Below are 24,116 nucleotides of genomic sequence, written 5' to 3' on the forward strand. Positions count from 1 at the left end.
CAATGGGGCAGGGACTGATGTGAGTTCTCTGAACAGCGCTGCGGAAGTATAAATAAATGGTAATAATAATAATAATAATGTAGTGTATTTCAGTCATGGAGGTGAAGTAGTGGAAAATATTATTCAATAAACCTTATGTAAAGCATAGTGAATAAAAGATTCCAAACCATGTAAACGGTGTAAAGTTGCACTCTAGTGTTTAGGCTGGATACACACTAGAGGGTTTTCAGCAAATTATTGTGCCAATCACATAATAAACGACCGTTTGGCCCGGTATCACGTTAGTGTGTACACTGCAGCGACGAACGATTATCATTCCAAAGTACATTGTATCGTATCATTTCATTTTTAAACCAGACTAAAAGTTTTGTTCAACGATGGAACGTGGCGTTCCAATTCTGCAGTGTGTATGCAGTCATGACCAGCAGTGTAGTCAGATTTCCATAGAGTTTACAGTGTCCCAATCTTTTCAGCCGATGGTTATGACAGTTGATGACCACAGATCTGATGGTAAATCTTGTACACAGGAATCGGCAGCTGATCGGAACTTTCAGTCGTAGGCAAAATCGTTAAAGATGTCGCATCGGGAGAAAATTTCTCTAGTGTGTACCCAGTCTTATGTAAAATAGTTACCAGTAATGTGTTTGGGTCATAAGCAGTGTTCTTCTAAATGACATACCGCTGCTTAGTATTACAATGAGGGATCTTCATTGCAGAGACCACTGTTGTCTTCAAGCATCCAGGCATCTCCTACTGAAGATCGTGTAAGAGGTCATCACCACTCCAGTGAAGTGACACCTGACCAGCAGTTCTCGCTTGCTTTGAAAAGTCTACAGAAACAAATGTCTCAAAACCTGAATGGGTATATTTGGTTTAAATACAGGCAATGTCAGATGTTCTAAGATGGTCTGCGCCTCTTATGGTGGAACTGATGCCGTTTAGGTTCCAAAACTGTATCATTATGTAGGAAAGAGTATGTTTTATAGTACAACCCTGTATAGAGCTTCTGAACGAACCTGTCATTTTTTTTCTATACATTTTTATTGAAGCAGTATCACAAACTCACTATTCTCTTCCATATTATTATGATTTCATTTTCTTCTGCTACTTTCTAAAAAAAAAAAAAAAGAAAAATATAGCAGAGATACAAAAATATGAAGAGTAACAACAGCTATTAGTGTAAAATCTATTCAACAGCTGAATTTAAATATTGATCTTTCAAATATTTTCCATGATGTCTGCAGAACGCTTCTCTTTTCATATATTTCAGTGATTTTTGTTTCTAAATGTTCAAGAAGAACAACTAAATCTTGTTACCTGTGAAACGATGATTACAGTCTTTTTCTCACCCTCCGCTCATTGAACAATCCATCTAGGCAAAGCCTGTTTTGACTTTGTTAGGCTCCTCAGTGCAAGACGGGACTTTCTGACCAACGTCTGAGGCTCTAAAAGACAGCCTCAATGTAACAATGAGAAAAGTTAGGGATGACTTTAAGCATAAGCTATGTCATACTATACCATCCCAAGGGGTAAAGTCATTGTTTCAAAGCTTCGTCATGTAAAATGGCATCAGTCAGAAGTTTGTTTCTGTAAACATAATTGGCTTATTTCAGTATCGACCCCGGTATAAATCCCGGCCTCAGCTAAATGTGACTTTGAGTGGGTTATTATATGTCTGCATGTGTCAAAGGCAGCTAAATTAGATTGTAAGCTCTATTGGGCAGGAAACTATGCCAGATGAATTCTTTGTAACATATTGCACAAAATCATTAGGACTGTACATATATATATATATATATATATATATATATATATACACAGCAAGAGTATAAAATTGGGTTTTAGACTACCACAGTCTAGAGCCCAGGAGGTTTAGGATTTCCACATCATATCCACCTAGTTAAACATTTCAGATAGTCCCTTCTGACTGGCTATGGAAAGTAGATGTGAGGACCAATCAGTGGCAGCAATCTTGTGGTTTCTGGTGTTCCTGCTCATGTGCCCCATTCCCAGCATCACCGCCTCTGGTTTGTCGACGGGCAAACAGGTACAAACGACTGCACAGAACGGCCCGTTGGCTCCAAGGAGGGGAAGGACCAGGCCATTGATTTGGTAGTAAAGCAGCTTTAAGGATCATTTATAAACAGGCAAAAACACAGATGCATAATACATTTAATTTCTCATAAATGTGCCATTTTGATCGCAGAGTGCATAGCAAGGAGACATTAAAGGACAAATGGCACTTCAAAGTCCTGCCTACTATTATTTTAAAACCACCTGCATAATTATATTCAACTTTTACATTTTTCTCCTAAATTATTACTCATTTATGTCTGGTGCCTGCCACTGAACCAAGTCCTGGAGCACATGCTCCGGCTCCTCTACCCACATCATGCCCCTGCCTAAAAGGAGCAAAATTTGCAGTCACCACAGTCATGAATAGATGAGCCCTATGCAAACACAGAGGAAGAGAATAAAACAAAAATAGATGTATAGCATCTATAAATGGCTTTGGGTGCAGTTTTGCAGCTTCATAAAAGACCCATCTTGTGATATTTATTTAAGACATTCCTAGGGCAGGCTATACTAAATCTATTATTTCCTCTTTAAACATTACTACTAATGCTCTTGATGGCGTTCACTGCTTGAAATCTTCTTCTCTTTAGCGATACAGAAACGCAGCTCACTTGACAGAAAGAAATGGGATGATAGAATATTCTGATTGCGTATATGTGTTCTTTGATGGAATCAAGACTCTGAGTGACAAACTGTCCACTGCTATCTGCAAAACCATATCGCTTAGCTGGAATAAGCCTTGTTAAACACTGAAACCCCCACCTGGCTACATTTATTTAAAGATAAAAATAGGTGTTGATATGTCACATGGAAGGCTGGCGACAGACCTCAATGTCTCTGTTTACCTGGAACAATAGGATAAGAACCTTGTTTCATCTCACGGATTTTTGTTTGACAGTGAAAGGGAGCATAATTTTTGGGAGGGCTGAAATGCTTTAAAATCCAAGGAGGAGGGAATGAATGAAGTTTCCGGTTTGATGGCTGCTCTTGTCATTTCTATTCATGAAAGAGTTGACTGAGTATAAGAAAGTAAAAGGGGAAAAAAGCCACAGAAACTCATCCTTTCATATCCGTCTGTTGGACTGAGATGAGAAGCCGAGACAGAGCATTCAATAGCTTAATGTTCCTCTACTGAAAAGCAAACCTTTTTTTAGTATTGCGGGGTCAAAGCCCTTCACAGTAGTAGAAGTGTCTGGAAAATAGAAGTTGCACAAAGATGCGCTCGTGTGCTCAGCCACCCAGCATAGCACAATGACACGTGCCCAGGTAACATAACAAAGGATCAGGAAGATCAGACGCTCATTTTAAAAGTAATAGTAAAGCAATATGATATTACATTTAGAGCATTATATATATATATATATATATATATATATATATATATATATATATATATAGCACATGTGTTCTGTAATGACTGGGACACAGTAGTCAGCTTAAGAAAGTTCACAAAAGCAATCTTTAAAAGAAGGAAGTTGATAGACCACAGGGGGTCTGTACATGAATAGCCAATCAAAGTGGTTATCTCGTGCTCCAGCCAAGCAGGGGCAGGACACTCTGATTAATTATTGACAGACTACAGGAATGAATAAAAGAAGATACATATAGGTTTAGGAGTGCAAATAAAAATGGTAACAAGACTTTGGGTAAGTATTTATATCTTATAAGGAATTAAAATGCTATTTGTCCATATCTTTACTCACCATTAATTAGGTTTATGGGAGTACATGTCCCACTGCTCCCATGCTCTGGCAGCCATAGATATAATGGGGCTCGTAGTTCTTTAAGCGCCAGTGTTCCAGATCTTTATTCATGTGTGTGTGTGTGTGTGTATATATATATATATATATATATATGTATATATATATATATATATATATATATATATATATATATATATATGTATGTAAGTAACTTTCACACCCCTGATCCGTCCCACAAGGCCTTGGGTGCTGCAATATATATTAGAAATATTTTTAAGGAAGGACTTCGCCCTTCTCTATCTAGCTATTATTTATTTAGTACATTCTACAAGATGACAGCTAGAATCTGATTGGTTGCTATAGGCAACAACTCCACTTTTTCAAACCCGCAGTTTAGTAAATATACCCCATAGTCTTTAAACAATGATAAGTGTCTCATCTCAGTAGGTGATTAAACTGACAAGGCAAGGTTATACGCTCTAGCCTAATGCCGCATGGAAGAAGTAATATAGGTAGGAGTGACAGCTGGAGAGAATGGATGATGAAAGTCGTATATACTAAGCAGATCAAAGAGTATGAGTCATATGAATATAAGAGAGTATACAGATAAAGTATCATGTATCATACAAATGTGTTTGAACACCTATCGTATGTAGCGTCTACTGCAATGATTGCTGCTAACACCCCCCAACACTTCTATTGAAGTATAATGCAGTGGGTAGAGATATAGCAGTTTTATTATGCATATTATTCACTTTGAAGGTAAAGCCAAAAGGCACACGAAAGCATGCTGCCTCTGTATATAGCTACAGAATTGTTGTCAGTTGCAAAGATGAGAACCTGAATTTTGAATAGAACCCTGATGGCACCAGGCAGCCAGTGCAATGATTGGTCCATAGATTGTAAGCTTGGGAGCAGGGCCTTCTCACCTCTGTGTCTGTTTTACCGAGTTTGTTTATTAGTTTACTGTGTTTGTCCCCAATTGTAAAGCGCTACGGAATATGTTGGCGCTATATAAATAAATGATGATGGTGATGATGATTAGTAGACCTATTAGCAAGGAACATATTCCTAGCATCCAAATTCAGAACAAGATGAAGTGGTGGCAGCTTAGTGAGGAGTCGGCGGGTTGGTAAGGAGTTAATTCTGCTCCTCTCACCGAAACCCCAGTGGCTGATCCATGCTTCTCCAAAACCTAGCAGCTTCTTATTGGTCCATCCACTCACCCCCAACTCATCGTCCATTTTTAAATGACAATGGCTCCCACAGCTAAGTGGGAGTGAAGTTTTAAACACTTGCATATTATATCAGTATGTTTGACTTTATTTAATGCTATTTGAATATGGTCTAATTAATTTATATTCTAACAAGCTTTACCTCTATATTGCAGTCTAATTTACTTGAAACAGCAACGTCTTCCCTTCCCAAGGGGCCACACTTTACGTGTGACAGTTATTTGGCAAATAGCTGACTATGTGCCTAATATTAATGATGATCAGATTTGACTTTGTACTTCTTGGCTACATCGAGTTGCCTGAGAGTCCTCCCTTGCTAATCCATTGTTGTGTCTTACAAGTTTTTAATAACAACAGAAAATACTGGTTCCCTGGCAATGTTCCACAACAAATCAGTTCAATGTGGAAACTCTGCTTTTTCCCGTCCTGCTCAGCAGATACAACAGACCAGAGATAAGCCAGCCGGTCCTTAGAATGAGCCAGAGTGCTGGGATTTGTAGTTCCAGATCAGCTAGAGAGCCATAGGCTGCCTAGGCCTGCAGAAAATGAAAGGATTAAACAAATGTATTGTTTAATGGCCTGCATAATATATAAAACACATTCCATAAAAAAAAATAGTAAACGTTTGCAAAATGTTAATCTTAATTTAATGGTGTGTATTTAATCATTAATATGGTTTACAGCAAAAATGAATTTTATGTACTGCAAATTTTAAAAGAGCAAGCCGTCACCGCGGCAACATAAATAGCCAAACTAATAAAAGGGCTTAATAATCAGCACTTGGGAGAATATACTGTGTAATTGCATGAGAGCAAGCACTAAAAGTTAAGCTTGCAGCATGTCACAATCTGAATGTTTTCCAAGCATGTATAATTACTACTTATTCCACTGTTTTATAATTGTGAATTTGAATAAATATAACATTTTAGAATGTGTTCTGCATTAGGGGGTAATGGTCTGTGCCAAGAAATGTTGTTTTTGGGGGCGTTTTCTCAAGTAAATATTTTGCGCTTGATGTGGAGGATTTGTGAGAATAATAAAATATAATGGTTTTTTTTATTGTGGGTAGAAAACTAGTTAGGTTTTATACTAAAGAAGAAAATGTTTTATTTCCTGTCATATTGAGCATAGTTAGTGACCTTTAAAAATTAAGGACCTTTAGTGTCCTTTTACCTTTTAGGTGAACATAAGAACTTCTGCCTCACAGCACTGGGGTCATGAGTTCAATTCCCGACCATGGCCTTATCTGTGTGGAGTTTGTATGTTCTCCCCGTGTTTGCGTGGGTTTCCTCCGGGTACTCCGGTTTCCTCCCACATTCCAAAAACATACTAGTAGGTTAATTGGCTGCTATCAAAATTGACCTTAGTCGCTCTCTGTCTGTTTGTGTGTGTGTCTGTGTGTGTGTATGTTAGGGAATTTAGACGGTAAGCTCCAATGGGGCAGGGACTGATGTGAATAAGTTCTCTGTACAGCACTGAGGAATCAGTGGCGCTATATAAATAAATGGTGATGATGATGATAAGCGTTCATCTGTGGCGCCAAGGTTTAGAGGGCTTATGTCCCTCATTCAGTGTTTTTAGTTTGCCCGCCACTGACCTCCGACTTCTAAACTGTGAAGTTACCGTCTCTTGCTCCGCCTTGTCATCGATAGGCTGGGAGTGTGGTCCTGATATCAAAGGCACCTTCATTTTTTCATTTAAAATGATCCTTCACATTTGTAGCAATGTATAATTTTTTTCCCCCAAACTGTCACTTAAAAAGACCACTAAAAACCCAACATTTTAATATGCTGTGTAAAAATAAATTTTTATCCAAACTAGTTAAAAGCCCGTCAATTTTTTATTTGAACTATTTTTTTTACCATACAATCATCTATACCATGTCAAAACACATTACTACATTCATATTTGTACCAAAAACATACATAAATATAATTAATTAGCAATGTTACAGCTCTGTGCAAAGGAGTGGGGCACTTGACTTTAAAGTCTGTTACATTTATTTATATTTCCAGTTGAATGACCACAGACTATTACCAACAATGATTCGAGGTCATCAATTGTGAAATGAAAATAAAAATCTCCTTTAAAGGAAAATTACTATGACTGTGCAAAGTTACGCTAAATGTACGTATTTAAATGATATAATTGGTTTCATTAAAGGTAGTAATTAATGTTAATTACTGATATGTTATTGGAAAGATAAAATTGTTATGTATTTACATTTATTCTTTAGCTATTATGTCTCTTGTGTGGTTTTGGCATATTTCTATAACCTACAGATTTCAATGCTGTTACCCTCAATGAGGAGTTTGTGACTACACAGTCTCTTCTAAGTGACAGTATTGCCAATGAGGCTGCCACTCCTGATTGTATGGCCATAGTAGCTGTCTCATCCAACTGACAATGTCTCACACCTTTCAGAATATCTTGGCAGGCAGTATTGTTATCACAATGGGTATCCCTGCACAGGGGATCCTAGTTTTTTTTTTAATAGCCAGAGAAAGCAAGTGGGGTTTAGGATCAGAATGCAAGAAAGCTCTATAGGTTCTACCCAAAACTAAAAATATTTAGGGTGGAGTTCACTGAGTTTAAATGCTGAATTAATTTTCCCTTCCTTTCAGCATTACTCCAATCTAGCAGGTTCCAAAGTGAAGGTCTTTACTGTGATCCTGTTTCCTGCTAGAGCGTTCCTGGTGTGAACAAGTTTTGTCAATGGTTCATGCATTTACAAAATTCACATTCAATCAAATGGGTAAAAAGGTCCATGTTAGCAGCACGGGCATTGTGGACAGCACAGTGGCTCAGTGGTTAGTACTTCTGCCTCACAGCACTTGGGTCATGAGTTCGATCCATGGACTTATCTATGTGGAGTTTGTATGTTCTCCCCGTGTTTGCGTGGGTTTCCTCTGGATGCTCCGGTTACCTCTCATACTCCAAAAGCATACTGATAGGTTAATTGGCTGCTATTAAATTGTCCTTAGTCTCTCTTGGTCTGTGTGTGTGTGTATGTTAGGGGATTTAGATTGTAAGCTCCAATGGGACAGGGACTGATGTGAATGAGTTCTCTGTACAGCGCTGCAGAATTAGTGGTGCTATACTGTATAAATAAATCGATGATGATGATGATAGCAGTAGAGAGAATGGCAGCTCTGGTCTGTTGGTGCAGAAGAAGGGTTTGGTGATTTAGGGAAAATAGCACCAAAGTTAAGTATAGCTATGTATTGTATCTTAGAGAATTCCACCCAAAACTATATTTTAAAATTTGGGTGGAATTCTTCTCTTACAATCATATTGCTAAAGTATCTAGGAAATAAAGAATATGCAGAAGTCCTTCCAAATGTCGCAAGTAAATTTGCTCTTATTTGTTACTCTTTATTAGATGATATTAGAAGCACGGCTTGAGTTAGCCAAGTTTACCTATTGGTTGTCACCATTAATCAAACTTTTGTCACAATCCATTTTGTAAGTGTTCTAGAATGAACGTTGGGAATGAACGTCATACATAACAGTCAGTCGGTAAAAAAACACATCTCAGTATAGCACATTTGGGTTTTGTTATGATGTTGTTTGAGATTCAGCTAATGGTTTAATTAAATCTCATTTTCTCCAGTGATGGATGTTGTGTCCGTCTTAGTAACTGGAAATTATATCTTAGAATATTATGTAGGATTACACAATGTTATACAAGTGAATGGGAGTCACAGAAGATTAGTATGTAAAGTTATAATATGATGTACTAATCATGGTGCCAAGGTAAGAGCCTCAGATATCAGGTCATTAAATTCCTGCCTCCTAAGGAGCTTAATCAAGGAATGGATTAAACAGCTGTCGCGGTGAGTCATGATTCCAACGTTCTGATTAAGGCTATTGTTCATCCAGTTATATCTCTATGTAGTACAATTCTCAGCTTTCATTATTAACACACGGATAAAGCAAGACAGGAAGTGTCTTGTTTAGCTAAAATTGTGGTTCTCATACAGTAAATGATACATTTCCATTATGAATATACCGTGTATACTGGTTACAAATATTGTTTTCTGCCACTCACGTCAAATAGAAAATGTAAGCAAGAGGCAGGGAAATATTGAAGTTAAAGGTATAATGGTTTGAGATGTACCGTATTTCCCCATGTATAAGGCGCTCCCATGTATAAGACGCACCTTAATTTTGGCCCAAAAATTTGAAAAAAAAAAATATTACGGTAGCTGTCAAAAAAAGCAGGGAGAGTGTAATAGCCGGCTGCTCTGATTGTGATCAGAGCAGCCGGGCAGCACACTCTCCCTGCAATAGCCCATCCTCCCCGCTGCCACTATGCCTCTGTCCCCCTCCTCCTGGATCCCCGCTGCCACTGTGCCTGTCCCCTTCCTCCTGGATCCCCGCTGCCACTGTGCCTGTCCCCCTCCTCCTGGATCCCCGCTGCCACTGTGCCTGTCCCCCTCCTCCTGGATCCCCGCTGCCACTGTGCCTCTGTCCCCCTCCTCCTGGATCCCCGCTGCCACTGTGCCTGTCCCCCTCCTCCTGGATCCCCGCTGCCACTGTGCCTGTCCCCCTCCTCCTGGGTCCCCGCTGCCACTGTGCCTCTGTCCCCCTCCTCCTGGTTCCCCCCGCTGCCACTGTAACGCTGCCCCGCTCCCACTTGATCCCCCCGCTGCCACTGTAACACTTCCCCGCTCCCACTCGATCCCCCCTGCTGCCACTGTAACGCTGCCCTGCTCCCCCTCGATCCCACCCGCTGCCACGGTAATGCTGCCCCCCCCCCCTAAATCCCCGCTACCCCTGTATAAGAAGCACCCAGGTTTTAGACACAAAATTTTGGGGGAAAAGGTGCGTCTTATACATGGGGAAATACGGTAATCTCTGTAGTGCTGGCATGTTAGATGCCAAGTTTGCTTCTATGGCGTTTAACCACACTGTGCCTATTATGTAAACATAAAAAGTATCACAAGGGGATCATCATCATCATCACCATTTATTTATATAGCGCCACTAATTCCACAGCGCTATACAGAGAACTCATTCACATCAGTCCCTGCCCCATTGGAGCTTACAGTCTAAATTCCCTAACATACACAGAGACAGACACACACACAGACTAGGGTCAATTTGTTAGCAGCCAATTAATCTACTAGTATGTTTATCATGTCCTTGGTTAGTGAGAGGGGCTGGGCTGTGTGTTTTGACAGTACAAAATGTTGGCAATTTCATTATCAGCACTTTAGAAGGAGGACTACTTCATGTGTTTTAGCCCCATACTGTATAGTTAGATTTTCCTTTGAGTAGCGTTTTGTTCACTAACTGCTCACTATATATATATTTATATATTATAAAATGTATTGGCATAAGAGTTTACCTAGGAACATTTGTAGTCCATGATAATGTACATCTGGCTTCCGTGAAATATATTAGACCCAAACGTGTATATATTTGACACGTTGTACCTTTAAGTATGGTACGGCCCTCTAACCTGCCCAAGGGCCACACATTACCCTTAATCTTGGTAATAAGTTAAAATAATACACTTAATAAATAAAAGTGACACCTATCCGTAATAACATATCAGCAGGTATTTTAAACCATACATGCCAACTTTCAAAACATGAGATCCTGGGGGAGAAGTCATGTGACAGGAGGTAGAAGGGGGCGTGGTCACGTCACCATAGCCCCGCCCTCACTATAATATGCTGTGAATTTCAGCAAATTCGGGAGGTTTGCCTACTCTTCTGGGACTCCCCGAAATTTGTGAGCCTCCCGGAATCCCGGGAGAGTAGGCAAGTATGTTTTAAACAAGTGCCAGAAGTGATCACTAACAAATCTGGCAATGAAGCAGGAAGGAGCTGAGGCCACAGGTGAAGGGCCCACTACTGGTATACAGGGCCGGATTAAGGGAATGGAGGCCCCTGGGCTAAGGGGGCCTCCATTCCCCCGTGAGGGCCCCCCTGTGATCCGAGCTGCCCCCCCCCCCTCGGCACTTACCTCCTTCTCCGGCACGCTGTATGCTCTTTACTGAGATCTTGTGAGAGTGAGACTCACGAGATCTCCTCAGTAAGGAGACTACAGCGCGCCGGAGAAGGACCGCAGTGAAAGTGCTCAGCAGCACTGATCGCGCCGGGGGCGCCCCCGCCCTCGACCGATCAATACCGCTGCTGAGCACTTTCAAGGGCCCCCTGTATGCCATAGGCCCCTGGGCTGTAGCCCAGTTAGCCCTATGTTTAATCTGACCCTGCTGGTATAGAAAATACAGCAATGCCTGACCATCATTGCTCTGGGTAACAGACAATGCTGCACAACCTTAGGACCCTCTGCTCCCCTCCCCTCATTGAAATCTCCATTATTTGTGAAAGTATCTGCTGCTATTAGTTCTGTGCTGGCAATGGAGGTTTTAAACCTAGCTAATCGAAGCAGGTAGCTTAGTGATAACGCCGCAGGGGAATGACAGGTGATGCCTAGTGCTGTTAATGAATGCAGGAATTATTCCATTGTAGCTATAAAAAGGAGACTCTGACTTATGGGGACTCTGAACAATAAATCAGATTGGAATTTGCATGTTATAGGTAATTAATATATTTAAGTCATAAGTTTATTAAAGGTGGATTTATAATTTCATAAAATGTGCAATACCACATAAACATTAGCTAAGTTCAGGAACGCACTTGGGAGTGGGGGTGTTCCAGTTGCCTGGAAACCCCATCTCTTCTCCAAGGCCAGCAGTTCAAATCACATGACCAGTGCAAGTCGTTCCTTCTACCTTGTCTCCTGTCTGTGAGGATTTAGGTTTGTTCACATGAGTGTAGACCCTACTTTCCCACTCTCCTGCAATGTCCAGGGGACTTCCGAATTCCGGGTAGGTATTCCGGACTCCCGGAAGAGCAGGCAATTCTCCCACATCCTATCCATCACACCCTATTCCTGGGGAAGTGGAGAGCCTCTATGGCGCAATTTGCGGTGAATCGCGTCATTTTGTTCCAGTCCATTTCATGTTATTGCATTGTGGGGGAAGGGGCCAAAATGTTGCAATTCAACACGTCCCGTCCAGTTCAGGATCTCTCGAGAGGGGAGATGTAAAAAGTTGGCAAGTATAGGTTACATTGAGCTCTGCCCCACATATAGTATCTCTATGATTACGGAATGTTACATTCTTCCTGACCACTTATTTGAATGACATGAAACAGATATGTATAATACATAAAGTGTTTTAGTTTCTGTCTGACATCACAGCCATTATAAGGAGCACAGCATTGTATAAATGGCAGCCAGATGCACAGTGGATCCAAATGACAATGTCATCCGGGCATTTAAATTTTTTCAGACATATAGTAACTGGAATAATAATAGAAATGACAGTTACATTAAGTTCACCAGCACTGTTATTATAGTTCCAGATGATTTTAGTGTTTTACATCATAGCAAAAATGTTTTGTTTTTATTAACTACAAGAGTAGTTCCATGTTTGAAACTTTATCACATTATTGACGGGCGATTAAATAACTGTTGTCTGTCGGGTTCTGGGTCACGGGATAACAAATAGGCTGATTTGAAGGTAGAACGTATGTTGTGACATATTGACATATTTACATGAAAATAAGGGATTATTTATTAAATCACATTATTGATTCATGATTTTATTAGTTTATTTCTACAGCATATGTAGTTTTGTGTGTCATCATTCTGAGCCAGGAAACATTGTTCTAGACAGGGTAAATTTCCTAAAAATCGGTCACGATGCCAAAACCTTAATCACATCTCTTCATACAGTGCATAATATATATCAATACTACAGATTATCCATGTTGTCATTGATTAAAATACAGTGTGCACTGTATGAGTGTGTATATATATATATATATATATATATATATATTATTTTTATTATTTTTTATTTTTGTTAATCTATGGAAATACATACCTTTGCTCTTTAAGGGGTGTACTATATTTTGTTCATTGCTATTCATGCCACTTCCATGGGCTGGACACACTCATTTCAAAACCAAGCATTTGGACTCCCCCCCCCCCCCCCCCCCCCATCTAGAAATCCTGTGTTTGCCACTGAAGGTAGCTGTAAATGTCTCACTTTTGTTATTTTATTAATATATTTATTCTGTGCCATGACCTAAAATAAATACATTTCTTCAAATCGCCCTCCCCCTCGCAAAAAAATTGCTTTTATAGCAATTTGTGAAAGAATATTCTGTAAATAACCACACAGTTACTTTTATATTTATAGTTCTGTAAATACTGTATTTTACTTGTCATTTATGTTTGCAAAGACAGCACTAAAATTCCGAGGCAGTTTTGAGGTATAATGTGCCTGTGGTTGCCGCAGAAAAAAAAATGTTTCACGTTCATTTCTGAAACAATATATTTATGTATATAATGTATATTTAATGTATACACAGAAGAATATAACTGCAGTCCTGTTCAATTTCAATCTTTTTTTCTTTTCATTTTATTTAGTATTGCAAATCTTCAAATGTGGTATGTCTAGAAGCATAGCAGAGTATACTGTAATACATTGGTGGGCTCTTACTGTGCAAACAATAAGACGATATATTATTAATTTATTAATTTTTATTTATAGGGCGCCACTAGGTATCCGTAGCGCCGTAGCGATATAGCAATGTAAAGTGAAAAATTTTCAAAACCTGACCATCCAGGAGTTGTTTTGATATGCTCCTGTAACTGGATGGACCCCCTATGCCACCTTGTCTGTGTGTTGCCGGGGCCCGGCTGGGCTTGTCTTTCCACTGCCTCTTTTTTTTCGCAAATGCACCCTCTAGCTGCAGTAGGAGGGGCTTTTGCTGCTGCAACTTCGAGGGTCCTTTACCAGCACCTAGAAAAAAAGCCATAATTTTTGACCTGATGGGAGTGACTCCCCTGTGATTTACTCATATTTTCCCTCCTGCCAGAACACTGTTAATGTAGGGCGGTTCTATGTCTAAACTGTCTTATATGGCTTCTCAGCCTCACAAAAGTCACTGCACTATCCGAACCTTGCCCCTACTAGTGCACTGAGAGAAGTAGCAACTATGGTGAGATGCCCAATGAAAGATTTGCAGTGCAAAGTATTCATTTCCAACACTATTAGGCTGGCATGAATGTGGGCTGTTTTGCTTTGTATGCAAAAGCTCCTTTTAGTCCCAGTCTGGAATTACTGCCAATAGTATAAAGAAATGTCAGAAAAGCACAGGAGAAAGCCGTAAAGACAAGTAAGTTAAAGTTGCAGGATGTAAACCACTAAATGTAATGTCTGTTTTAGCCTGTGTTTTAAGCCGACGTTTAAAAAAGGAAGCACTGAAGTTGAATGTGCCCCTTCTTGGTAAATTACTTTTTGATTTTACCTGTTTTTAATTTTTAGTTTGTCAAAAAAAATAAATTGTAGACATATACTCTATGTGTTTTGTGACAGGCTCGGGCCTTATATTGGGAATATCGCACCAATCCGGTCTGTCCTCAGTGGGCCACTTGAACAACCATGGTCCACTCTGTTATTAAATGCCGTCTGGTGGCCAGATTTGTTATTGCTGTGGTGTCCAGAGAGGGAGCAGGGGCAGCTCACAGGAGGTGTGAAAACAGCTGTGGACCCTGTGACATCAAAACAGAGTGGAAGGGGTTAAAAACAGGAGGGTCAGGACCTTATCTAAAATCAGGAGGTGAACTCTGCTGTTTGCTAACTATTGTTCCAGCAACTCTTCAATACAGTCTGAATACGCACCATTACCGAAGGTGGGAAACCACTGATATCATGCTCTACTTCCACCCCTGTTACCACCCAAACTCTTCACATGTTTCCACTAATGTGTGTAGTTGGTTTTTGGTGCTCATTGTTCATATTATACTGTTTGAATTATATTGAATCAGTTTAAGCTTGGTCTGTAAACGGGATAAGATGACAGAATGCTTCTATAGTTTGGAATGCTGCTTTGCTTTCAAAAGTGTTAGCTTGTATAACTTTTCTCATCTTGAAACTTAGCCCATTTAATTAATCAAATCTTGCCAGACTTCAATAAAGACATTTTATAAATCAAACACCTGTGTGAACAATATTAAAAAAGAAAAAGGAGAAGCCTTATTTTTTTCTATAGGTTTTAACCCCTAACGATATCTCACACACTGTTTTTCTCCCAATCTAAGAAGTATCTTAATTCATTTCCTTATCATCACATAATAGCCTCGGAGCTCAATAGTATTGATAAGAATCCCTAAACCATGTTCTGCAGATTATGCTGTTTAATCTCATTACACAAGTGTTATCTTTTTACACAATGACACAGATAACTGATATAAATATATAGCTGGGAACAGCTTTGTTATAAGGAAAAAAACCTTTTTATTAAAATAGTGTAAAAATCCTGAGCAATGACATATTTCATTTTAGTTATAAGGCAAGTTAAAATGAAAAAGCTTTTGATTAACATCTAAAGTAGCAGCAATGACAGTAGAAAGTAAAGGAATGAAAGGGCTATAACTATAAATCACTGGGAACGTGGTACCATTGTGAAGAAGTCCCATTCTTTCACATCACTGCCAGATCCATCAGCGAGACAGCTATGTCCCAACCCAATATTCAAACTGCAAAAAAATAATTACATCTTTACCTCTCTGGCACAGTTGCCTTAAGCGGGTGCCAGGTGGTTTCAGATGTTCAAAAGTTCAGTCCCAATATCCTCTTCATCTCATGACTTTAATTAGGATGCAAATAATGTTGCAACAAGCAACAATTTTCAGGCAAAGCATTCACTTTATAGAGAGCTCATTTGTTAATTGCAAAATAACTTGAGCTATACATTGCCTCTTTATTTGTGCGATGTGGTCTTATTAGACATTGCAAGGTGGTTGCCCGCTTCTGGGTCTTTGGGACCACCCCTATAAAAGTGGGAGGCACCAATGTTTACGGATTTGCCGGTATTCAAGAAAACATTTAAAACATCACATCAAGTCCTTTCACTAATATTAATTTTTACATTAGTCTCCTTAAATATTGCTCACTATTGCTTCTTTATATCTTATCATGTGATTAAGGGAACAGACATCAGGCGGTATATTTACTAAACTATGGATTTGAAAAAGTGGAGATGTTGCCTAAGCAACCAATCAGATTCTAGTTATCATTTATTTAGAACATTCTACAAAATGACAGCTAGGATCTGATTGGTTGCTATAGGCACCATGTCCACTTTTTCAAACCAGCAGTTTCGTAAATATACCCCCAGGACTGTCTTTATTACATGGGTTGTCTTGTGTGTTTGAATGTTTTTATTACATTAGACCAAGTGAAAGTTGCAAAATGTGTCTTATTAAACGTGTAGGATCAGGAGTGGTTTATACCAACTATGAGCAGGTAGAAGAATTATGCCCCTTTGTTGGGAGAAACATTCTGTGGCCTACAAGTAATAATGTGAATATCTCTCTAAATGCTCCTTCTCCGACCCCCTGTCAGTTCATTTAAGTAATCTCATTCAGGAAAATCTACTTACATGTAGATATAAAACTAATTACATTCATACACCTAATGCATACTTAGCAATTCATGGTGAGTGCAACATTTTGCAGTGTAGAAGAATTAGACATGCTCAAAATTGTGGTTCTCAAACTAGCCAGTTGAATCGGCGCACATTTTCAAACTGTAAATAGACTAAAGGATTCAAAGCTAAATTTGAGCAAAGCAAACTGTTTCGACCATGATCATACCAGCTCGAAAGTGATCAAGCTTAATGACTGCATTTTAACAGGTTTGCAAAGTTAAGTTTAAAAGCTTAAATTCAAGATAGGCCTTCAAAGTAGACAAGTTCAATTGAATTTCGAACCTTTTCAAACTTATTGACCATCTCTGAAAGTGAGAATGACCAGAGTCATGTTTATTTAGAAATCACACATGCGCCTGGGAGAGTATGACACTAGCATAGATTCACCATGCAATTTACAGAACACTCTCCCCCCTCTGGAAGATTACACTTGTATTTGTAGCTTGAAACAATGCGGTTAAAGCACATATGGTACATGCCCAGTGCGCAATAAGATTTAGCTGCTCTTTCTACGGTGGAAATGCACACATTTCATATACAAGTTAACCCGTGCATGATACTCATGCATTCTAGTCAAATCAAGCTACTTAAGGTGTTAACCACCGACCACTCCCCACTGTCACCCCCGGCAACCACCAACCACTCCCAACTGTCACTTCTCCTTCAAGAAATATATATATATATATTTTTAAAATCTTTATAAACACTTTTAACAATTAACAAATTAAATTAACAAATTAAAAACATCTTAGTATACCAAATTTCAGCCCTTTCTGATTTTTTTTCCCACACACACTAAGAATTTAGTAGGTCAGTGTATAACTCCGCCCAGCAGGTGGCGCTGCAGCTTGGTTTTATTTTTTCCACACACACACACACAGACAGACTAACACACGCCACTAGACATTTTCTATACATAACATGACATATCTAATTAAGCACATTCCTTTAGGCACTACATAAATTCCTTTAAAAACAAGTAGCAATGTTAACATCCCATTTACACATTCCTTGTCTTCTCACTTTATAAATATCAGATAGAAATCAGTTTAACTTATGAAGATCTGACTGGTAAGGCCTGCTTCTACATTCTCATCTTTTGAGCCTCTTTCCACTCAACATTATTGTAATACTCACGAGGTCACTCACCAATGTGTCACATTCCTTTTCCATATAGTTTCAATGTGCTCTCTTAGCATACAATTGTTAGTAGTACAATATCTTCAGTCATGTTACTACACATAAAATAACATTTGCTAAACATAGCAAACAATTACATGAAAAACAAACACAAATGAATATCAAAATGCCATAAGATAGCTGTATACTTAGAGCTTCTAACCAGCTGTACACAATGATTCATTTTAATGCATACCTTTTGTGGGTTAACAGGATCAAAGGCACAGCATTACTTTGAAACTAGAGCACACACTCCTGCTTTACTGGTTAGCCATTCTGTTCTGCATGGTCATGGGGCTAATGGTGGATATTTCCACAGTCATCTTTGGTAATGCACTCAGTTTCATTGATAGTCTTTTCTAGCACTGTTGATGATAATCTAACTGATTTGATTGTCCTAACAACTTCATATGTGGGGAACAAGATAGCAAAATACCTATCAGTTTCAGAAAGTTCTCTCATATTACTAATCCTACCAATAGGAGAAGAAATAACATGACAAACTGCAGGAAGTATATCCTATATAGCAACTTCCTGTAACCATAGATAAGTCAATAATAACAGCATAGATATTAAGTGTCTATCCCTCTTATATGCATGGACTTATTATAAATGTAGTATTTTGGTCCCTACAGAGACCGTATATTGACTATCTCCAACTGGATGAGTTCCATTGTTTAGGAAGCAAATTAAGTCCCAAAGCAGAAGTGGTGTTATGAATCACTTTGTGTTTTACTGAAGCAGTTGAGACAGGAGTCAAAATTAGGAGAAATAAAATGTAAGTTTATTATGATTAACCCAATGATGGCAATATATCAGAGACCTTAGTCTAGAGAGTAACAAAATATAGTGCAGAGAAAAGAAAATAATAACTACAATAACATAGAATCCAATATTACTGAAGTGCAAGTAAACTTAATTTGAAATCATAATATCGAGTAGCAGGTTTACAGGGTTAAATGCTGGATGGTGCAGTGGTCAAATAGAAAGCAGCCAGTATCTCTGAAGAGATGCAGGAAAATGGGGAACAAACTGGCGAGACACTGGAATAAAATGCTGGATCAAGCTGAGACCAGAACAACAATCTGTACATAGGAGCAAACAAACAACAACCAGCAATGGAGAGAGCAAGAAGCAGTAATATAGAGCAGTGAGGCAGGTGAAGGAGGAGATGAAACCAGCAGCCCCAGTGGTGGAATAGAGGAACTGCATGCCACACATGTTCAGGACACAGATCTAACAATGGGCTAGTTGTAGATGCACAGTTTGGTTAAAATATTTTGTATTAAAGTTCTAACCCTGACTTTAAGTTCAAATAGCATATACTTCCTCAATCTCAAATAACAAAAGACCCATCCACTACTTCGTCAATAGCCAAAAGACCATTTATATTTGGCAAAACTGAGAGCAACAGAATGTTACTTTTTCCTCTTTCAAAAGTGAATCATCCAAACTGACCTGTGGATAAACTATATAAACCATCAGTCTGCCCACAACAATTCTGTTACCTAGAAGACTGAAAATCAGTCATTTAGACTCATTCAGGCTTATACACTACATACCACTACCAAGTATCTGCCCATTGATGAAAAAGATAGAAATTCTCTCAGAGCAAAGAGTGGATTAAGGCTGGGCAGATTTACTGAAGTACATGTGGGGCAACATTTACCCCAAACTGATGTTTATCCCATCCCACATATTTATTTATTTAAATATTTTCCAAGTTACATTTTGAGAGTTAGTGCTTTAGCATTGTATATTATTTAGCTCAAATACATACACTTTTATTGTCTATTTGTGGTTGCTCTTTAAAAAAGTACTGCAAATAACCATATATCATTACTATTAAATAATAGACGCTATGGGGCTGATTCAATTGGCCTCGATGTTCCTCAGAACAGTGTGAGCGTGCAATTTTTATCAGTAGTACAGTAAAATTAGCTCTCGCAGATCTTTTTTTCAATTGAATCTGCCCCTTACTGTTGACTGGCTACATTTTGGAAATTGCTGTTCAATCATGATATTATATATATATATATATATATATATATATATATATATATATATATATATATATAGTGTGTGTATATATACCGAAAATTGAAAGTTACAGGTTAAAAATTGTTAAAACATGTAACACTGTACACTTGTGGTATATATTAATTAATCAATGAAATCAATGGCAGATACCTGCCATATCTTTGATGCAGTTGGTGATGCATATTAATGATTCAATAACAGATGTCTGATAAACTAATAAATATCTTTTTACAAGTTGCAATAGTTTTTCACTTGGGTCAATGATTCTTAATAACAAAGGGACAATATTTGTTTATTGTGTATGTGATACTTTTATATATGAAACAATAATCTGTTTTGTTTACAGATCTTGGGAATTTCAGCGGCCGCGTCCGAAGTGCCGTCTCGGTGAGAGAAGGTCAAGGAGTGGTTCTAATGTGCTCTCCCCCACATCATTCACCAGGTAACAGCATTGTACTATCTTATCAGTTTTCGTGATCATAGTAATTTCATAGTATAGAAGCCTAAAATGAATGTCAGTGTCAAACTGAGTGACTCTAAAATACATCTGAATATATATAACCTACTGTGTGGGAAGTGAATACTAACAATAAATCTCTTGTTTAGAGATCGTATTTTATATTTAGCTAAATGTCCTGAAAAATGTTAGTACTAAAATGAATATATATATATATATATATATATATATATATATATATATATATATATATATATATTATGGCAGGTAATTGTGATTTACATTTATCTGTCCTGTTCCTTTGTACAAAGCTCAATTTCATTTCAGAGCGATAGAACAGTTATAATTAACCATTATTTTTATCAACGTATTACTCCCCTGCAGCGTTCTGCAGATTAAAAATATATAATAGACGGGTTGGTTTTATTACCTTTTAAACAATAACTGTGAAATACATCCTTATCTTTGGTCACTAGTGATTCCAGAGAGTGACAAAGATAACAGTATATTTCCATTTTTCCATGGCAGAGAGTAACAAACATAATATACTTCACAGCTGTTCATACATTGTGTCTGACAATAGATACAGCTTCTCTGTGAAATCTCCCATTTCCACCTAAATTAGCAGAGCCTGAGATTATTCTGGCTGCAATAGACCCTGTACCACCTATGTATCTATGATTTAACAGCCCCTCCAAAATCCTAAACACTAGTCACAGGCATAATCTACTATCAGAACGTTAGTGTCATAGCTCTCTTTTCTCCCATAAAAATAGAAAATAAGAAAAAGATAAATAAACCAAAATATCATTTAATAACATGACAACATAGTACCAAACTTATTTATATTTGCCAAAATTTACTACTAATGTATATTAAATAAAGCAAACATATGTGACAACCATTTAATTGAATACTGAAATATCCACCGCAGGTACATACATGTGTAAAACCAGGAGAGTCAGGTGTAAAATAATAAGCTTTACAGGATTATAATGTATTCCAGAAAAATATTCATGCCAAGACGTGAAAAACGGAAAGGTTGAAGAGTTAATTGAGATAAAGGAATTGGAGACGAGTAGAACAATATTGCATTTGAATATAAAGCAAGCTTAGGATATTGTAAAAGAAGAGGTTGATGATCCTGGTCTCATATTGGAAGAAATTGATAAGTGTCATTATTCTTTTGTTATCTGACTGTTTTGCATTCTGGTTGAGAGTCCGCTCCAGAATAAAATATGCGATAACTCAACTCTTATTGTACATTAGCAAAAGGATATTATAAGTCAGTAGAGCTTATTTATGAACTGCATAGAATGTGGACCCACGTTGTATCCTTGTTTGCTGAATTGATCTCCCACTTCGCAGTCCTTGGAACTGCGTGTGTCTTGTTTTGCGGGTTTGTGGGCCCACCTTTAAATGTGCATGGTGGAAAGAGTGAAAACGTCAATTCAAAGTCCAACCTACTACCACTTTATCACCAGCACCTCTCATTTAAATAGTGTTGTCCTGGAAAACAAAATATCATATATGCATGTTATGCAAAATTAGGAGCATGAGTGTACCTAATTCATACCGAGCAAAGCAACGCCCCTAACCCACCACAATCCTCACATCTGACGGTACAAACCTTTGCAACGCCGCCGTTTCATCTTGGTGTGCAAATCCATGCACTTACCTGTAAAAATGGAGATAGAACCAAAGTTTAGGGATAATCTTTTGTTAACTGGAGATAGGAAAAGAGATTATGAAGAGACGGGTGATAGGGTGACCACAAGAGGTTAATCACAGTTGTAAAATACAATAAACAATTTGATTATGTCTTATTCACGAGTCTTCAATTAGTTTAACTTATACTATCACACTTTAACAACTTTTCTCTATAAATATTTCTCAAACATATTCTAAGGGTCAAATTTAATTGACCGCGTTACTGCCGAAAGTAATGCGGCCCGTTGCTACTGTAATATTGCGCATTATTACCATTAGTACAGTAATTTCAACACTGATTTCTGCTTGCGGAAATCCGGGTTAAAATTACCGTATTAACGGTAATAGTGCGCAGGCCACTTTACTTTTGGCAGTAAAGCGGACAATTGAATCTGCCCCTAAAACTTTAGTAGGCCGATAATCATGTCACAACAATATGTGTAAGTCCTTGTGTCACAGGTAATACAAGAATTTATAGTTCATTAAGTAACATGTACAATGTCCAATCAGTTTAATACCTTTCAAGGTCTCTATATTTGTTGTTGTCTGTAACTATTAGGGTTTCCTCAATTACCCTTTTGTAGGAGTGGCCATTACTCCTAATAAGTGGAATGAGAGAGGTTTAGTATACATTCACAAAACCCTCCTATTTTGGGGCCAAGCTTGTATCTAGGTTTGTGGTTACTCCTTCTTTTTTCCTTAGTACCTGACCCAATTGTGGCTTTATGTGGCTTTATGTGTTTCACCTGGTCAGGACTTATGTGTTTTGATTACATTATAGTGTGTGTGATCAAAAACATGTTAAGTGGTAGCACTCGTCTGTAGTTCATCAGTCCTGAGTTGATGTTGGGCCTCTGTGTGCACTTTTCTCAAGGTCCAGGTATTGTTTCCTCAGAAGGGATGTGAGTAGGCAGCTTTGTTCTCTGGTACAACACTTGGTCCTCTCATGTTGGAGTTCCTCTATGTCCTTAGTCTGTTGCTGATGCCTTCTCTCGCTTCTGTCTCTCCTTTTATCTATACTAATCTCTATTATTATTATTATCCTTTATTTGTTAGGCGCCACAAGAGTTCCGCAGCGCCGTACAATGCACAAACAGTAGACAGTACAGGGTATAACATTACTGAACAGTAAACAAAAAATACTGACACTTCAGGAGCTCTAAGCAGGCTAATGCAGTGATGGAGCAGAAGAGCTGGTAAGGACACAAGAGGGAGGAGGGCCCTGCTCAATGAGCTTACATCCTAAGGGAGGGTGAACAAAACACAAGTACAGAGGGAGTGAGTTGGCGTATAAAGGAGGGGAGGCAGGGTTAGGTGGAAGGTGGGTGGGCTTTGAGGAAAAGGTGGGTTTTTAGTGCCCGTTTGAAGGAGCTAAGAGTGGGAGAGAGACGGACGGAGCGAGGGAGGTCATTCCAGTGAAGGAGAAGTCTTGGATTCTGGAATGGGAAGAGGTGATTAGAGTGGAGGAAAGGCGATGGTCATTGGCCGAGCGCAGAGAGCGGGCAGGAGTGTGAATGGAGAGGAGGTCAGTGATATAGGGGGCAGTGGACTGGGAGAGCGCCTTGTACGTTGTGGTCAGGAGTTTGAAAAGGATTCTGTGGGGTATGGGGAGCCAGTGTAGGGCAAGGCAGAGAGGGGATGCGGAGGAGGAGCGGCGAGATAGGAAGATGAGTCTAGCAGCCGCGTTAAGAATAGAGCGGAGGGGGGCAAGATGGGAGAGGGGGAGGCCGGAGAGGAGGAGGTTGCAGTAGTCCAGGCGGGAGATAATGAGTGCATGGATGATAGTTTTGGTGGCATCCTGAGAGAGGAAAGGTCGGATGCGGGCAATGTTGCGAAGTTGGAAGCGACAGGCTTGGGCAAAAGATTGAATGTGGGGGGTGAAGGAGAGAGAAGAGTCGAATGTAACGCCTAGGCAGCAAAGTTGGGTGACAGAAGAGATGGAGGTGTTATTAACAGTGATAGAGAGGTGGTGGTGGGAGGGGAAGCTGGGGGGAGGAAAGACAATGAGCTCCGTTTTGGAGATGTTGATCTTGAGAAATCGCGAGGACATCCAGGAGGAGATTGCGGAGAGGCAGTCGGATATACGAGAGAGGAGGGAGGGGGGAGAGGTCAGGCGAGGAGATGTAGAGTTGAATGTCGTCAGCGTAGAGATGATACTGAAGACCGAAGGAGGAGATGAGAGCGCCAAGGGAGG

At 39.0% G+C, this 24,116-nt stretch overlaps 1 protein-coding gene across 1 annotated transcript in view; it reads left to right on the forward strand.

Moving 5' to 3' along the window:
* CNTN5 (contactin 5) overlaps positions 1-24,116 on the forward strand; it is a 1,124,282-nt gene that overhangs the window by 761,571 nt on the left and 338,595 nt on the right. The window contains exon 8 of the mRNA XM_075198772.1: positions 20,102-20,197. Coding sequence (XP_075054873.1) covers positions 20,102-20,197 — 96 coding nt within the window. The remainder of the gene's footprint in view (positions 1-20,101; positions 20,198-24,116) is intronic.

The sequence above is a fragment of the Mixophyes fleayi genome, chromosome 2 (assembly GCF_038048845.1).
Source record: "Mixophyes fleayi isolate aMixFle1 chromosome 2, aMixFle1.hap1, whole genome shotgun sequence".
NCBI classification, from domain to species: Eukaryota; Metazoa; Chordata; class Amphibia; order Anura; family Limnodynastidae; genus Mixophyes; species Mixophyes fleayi.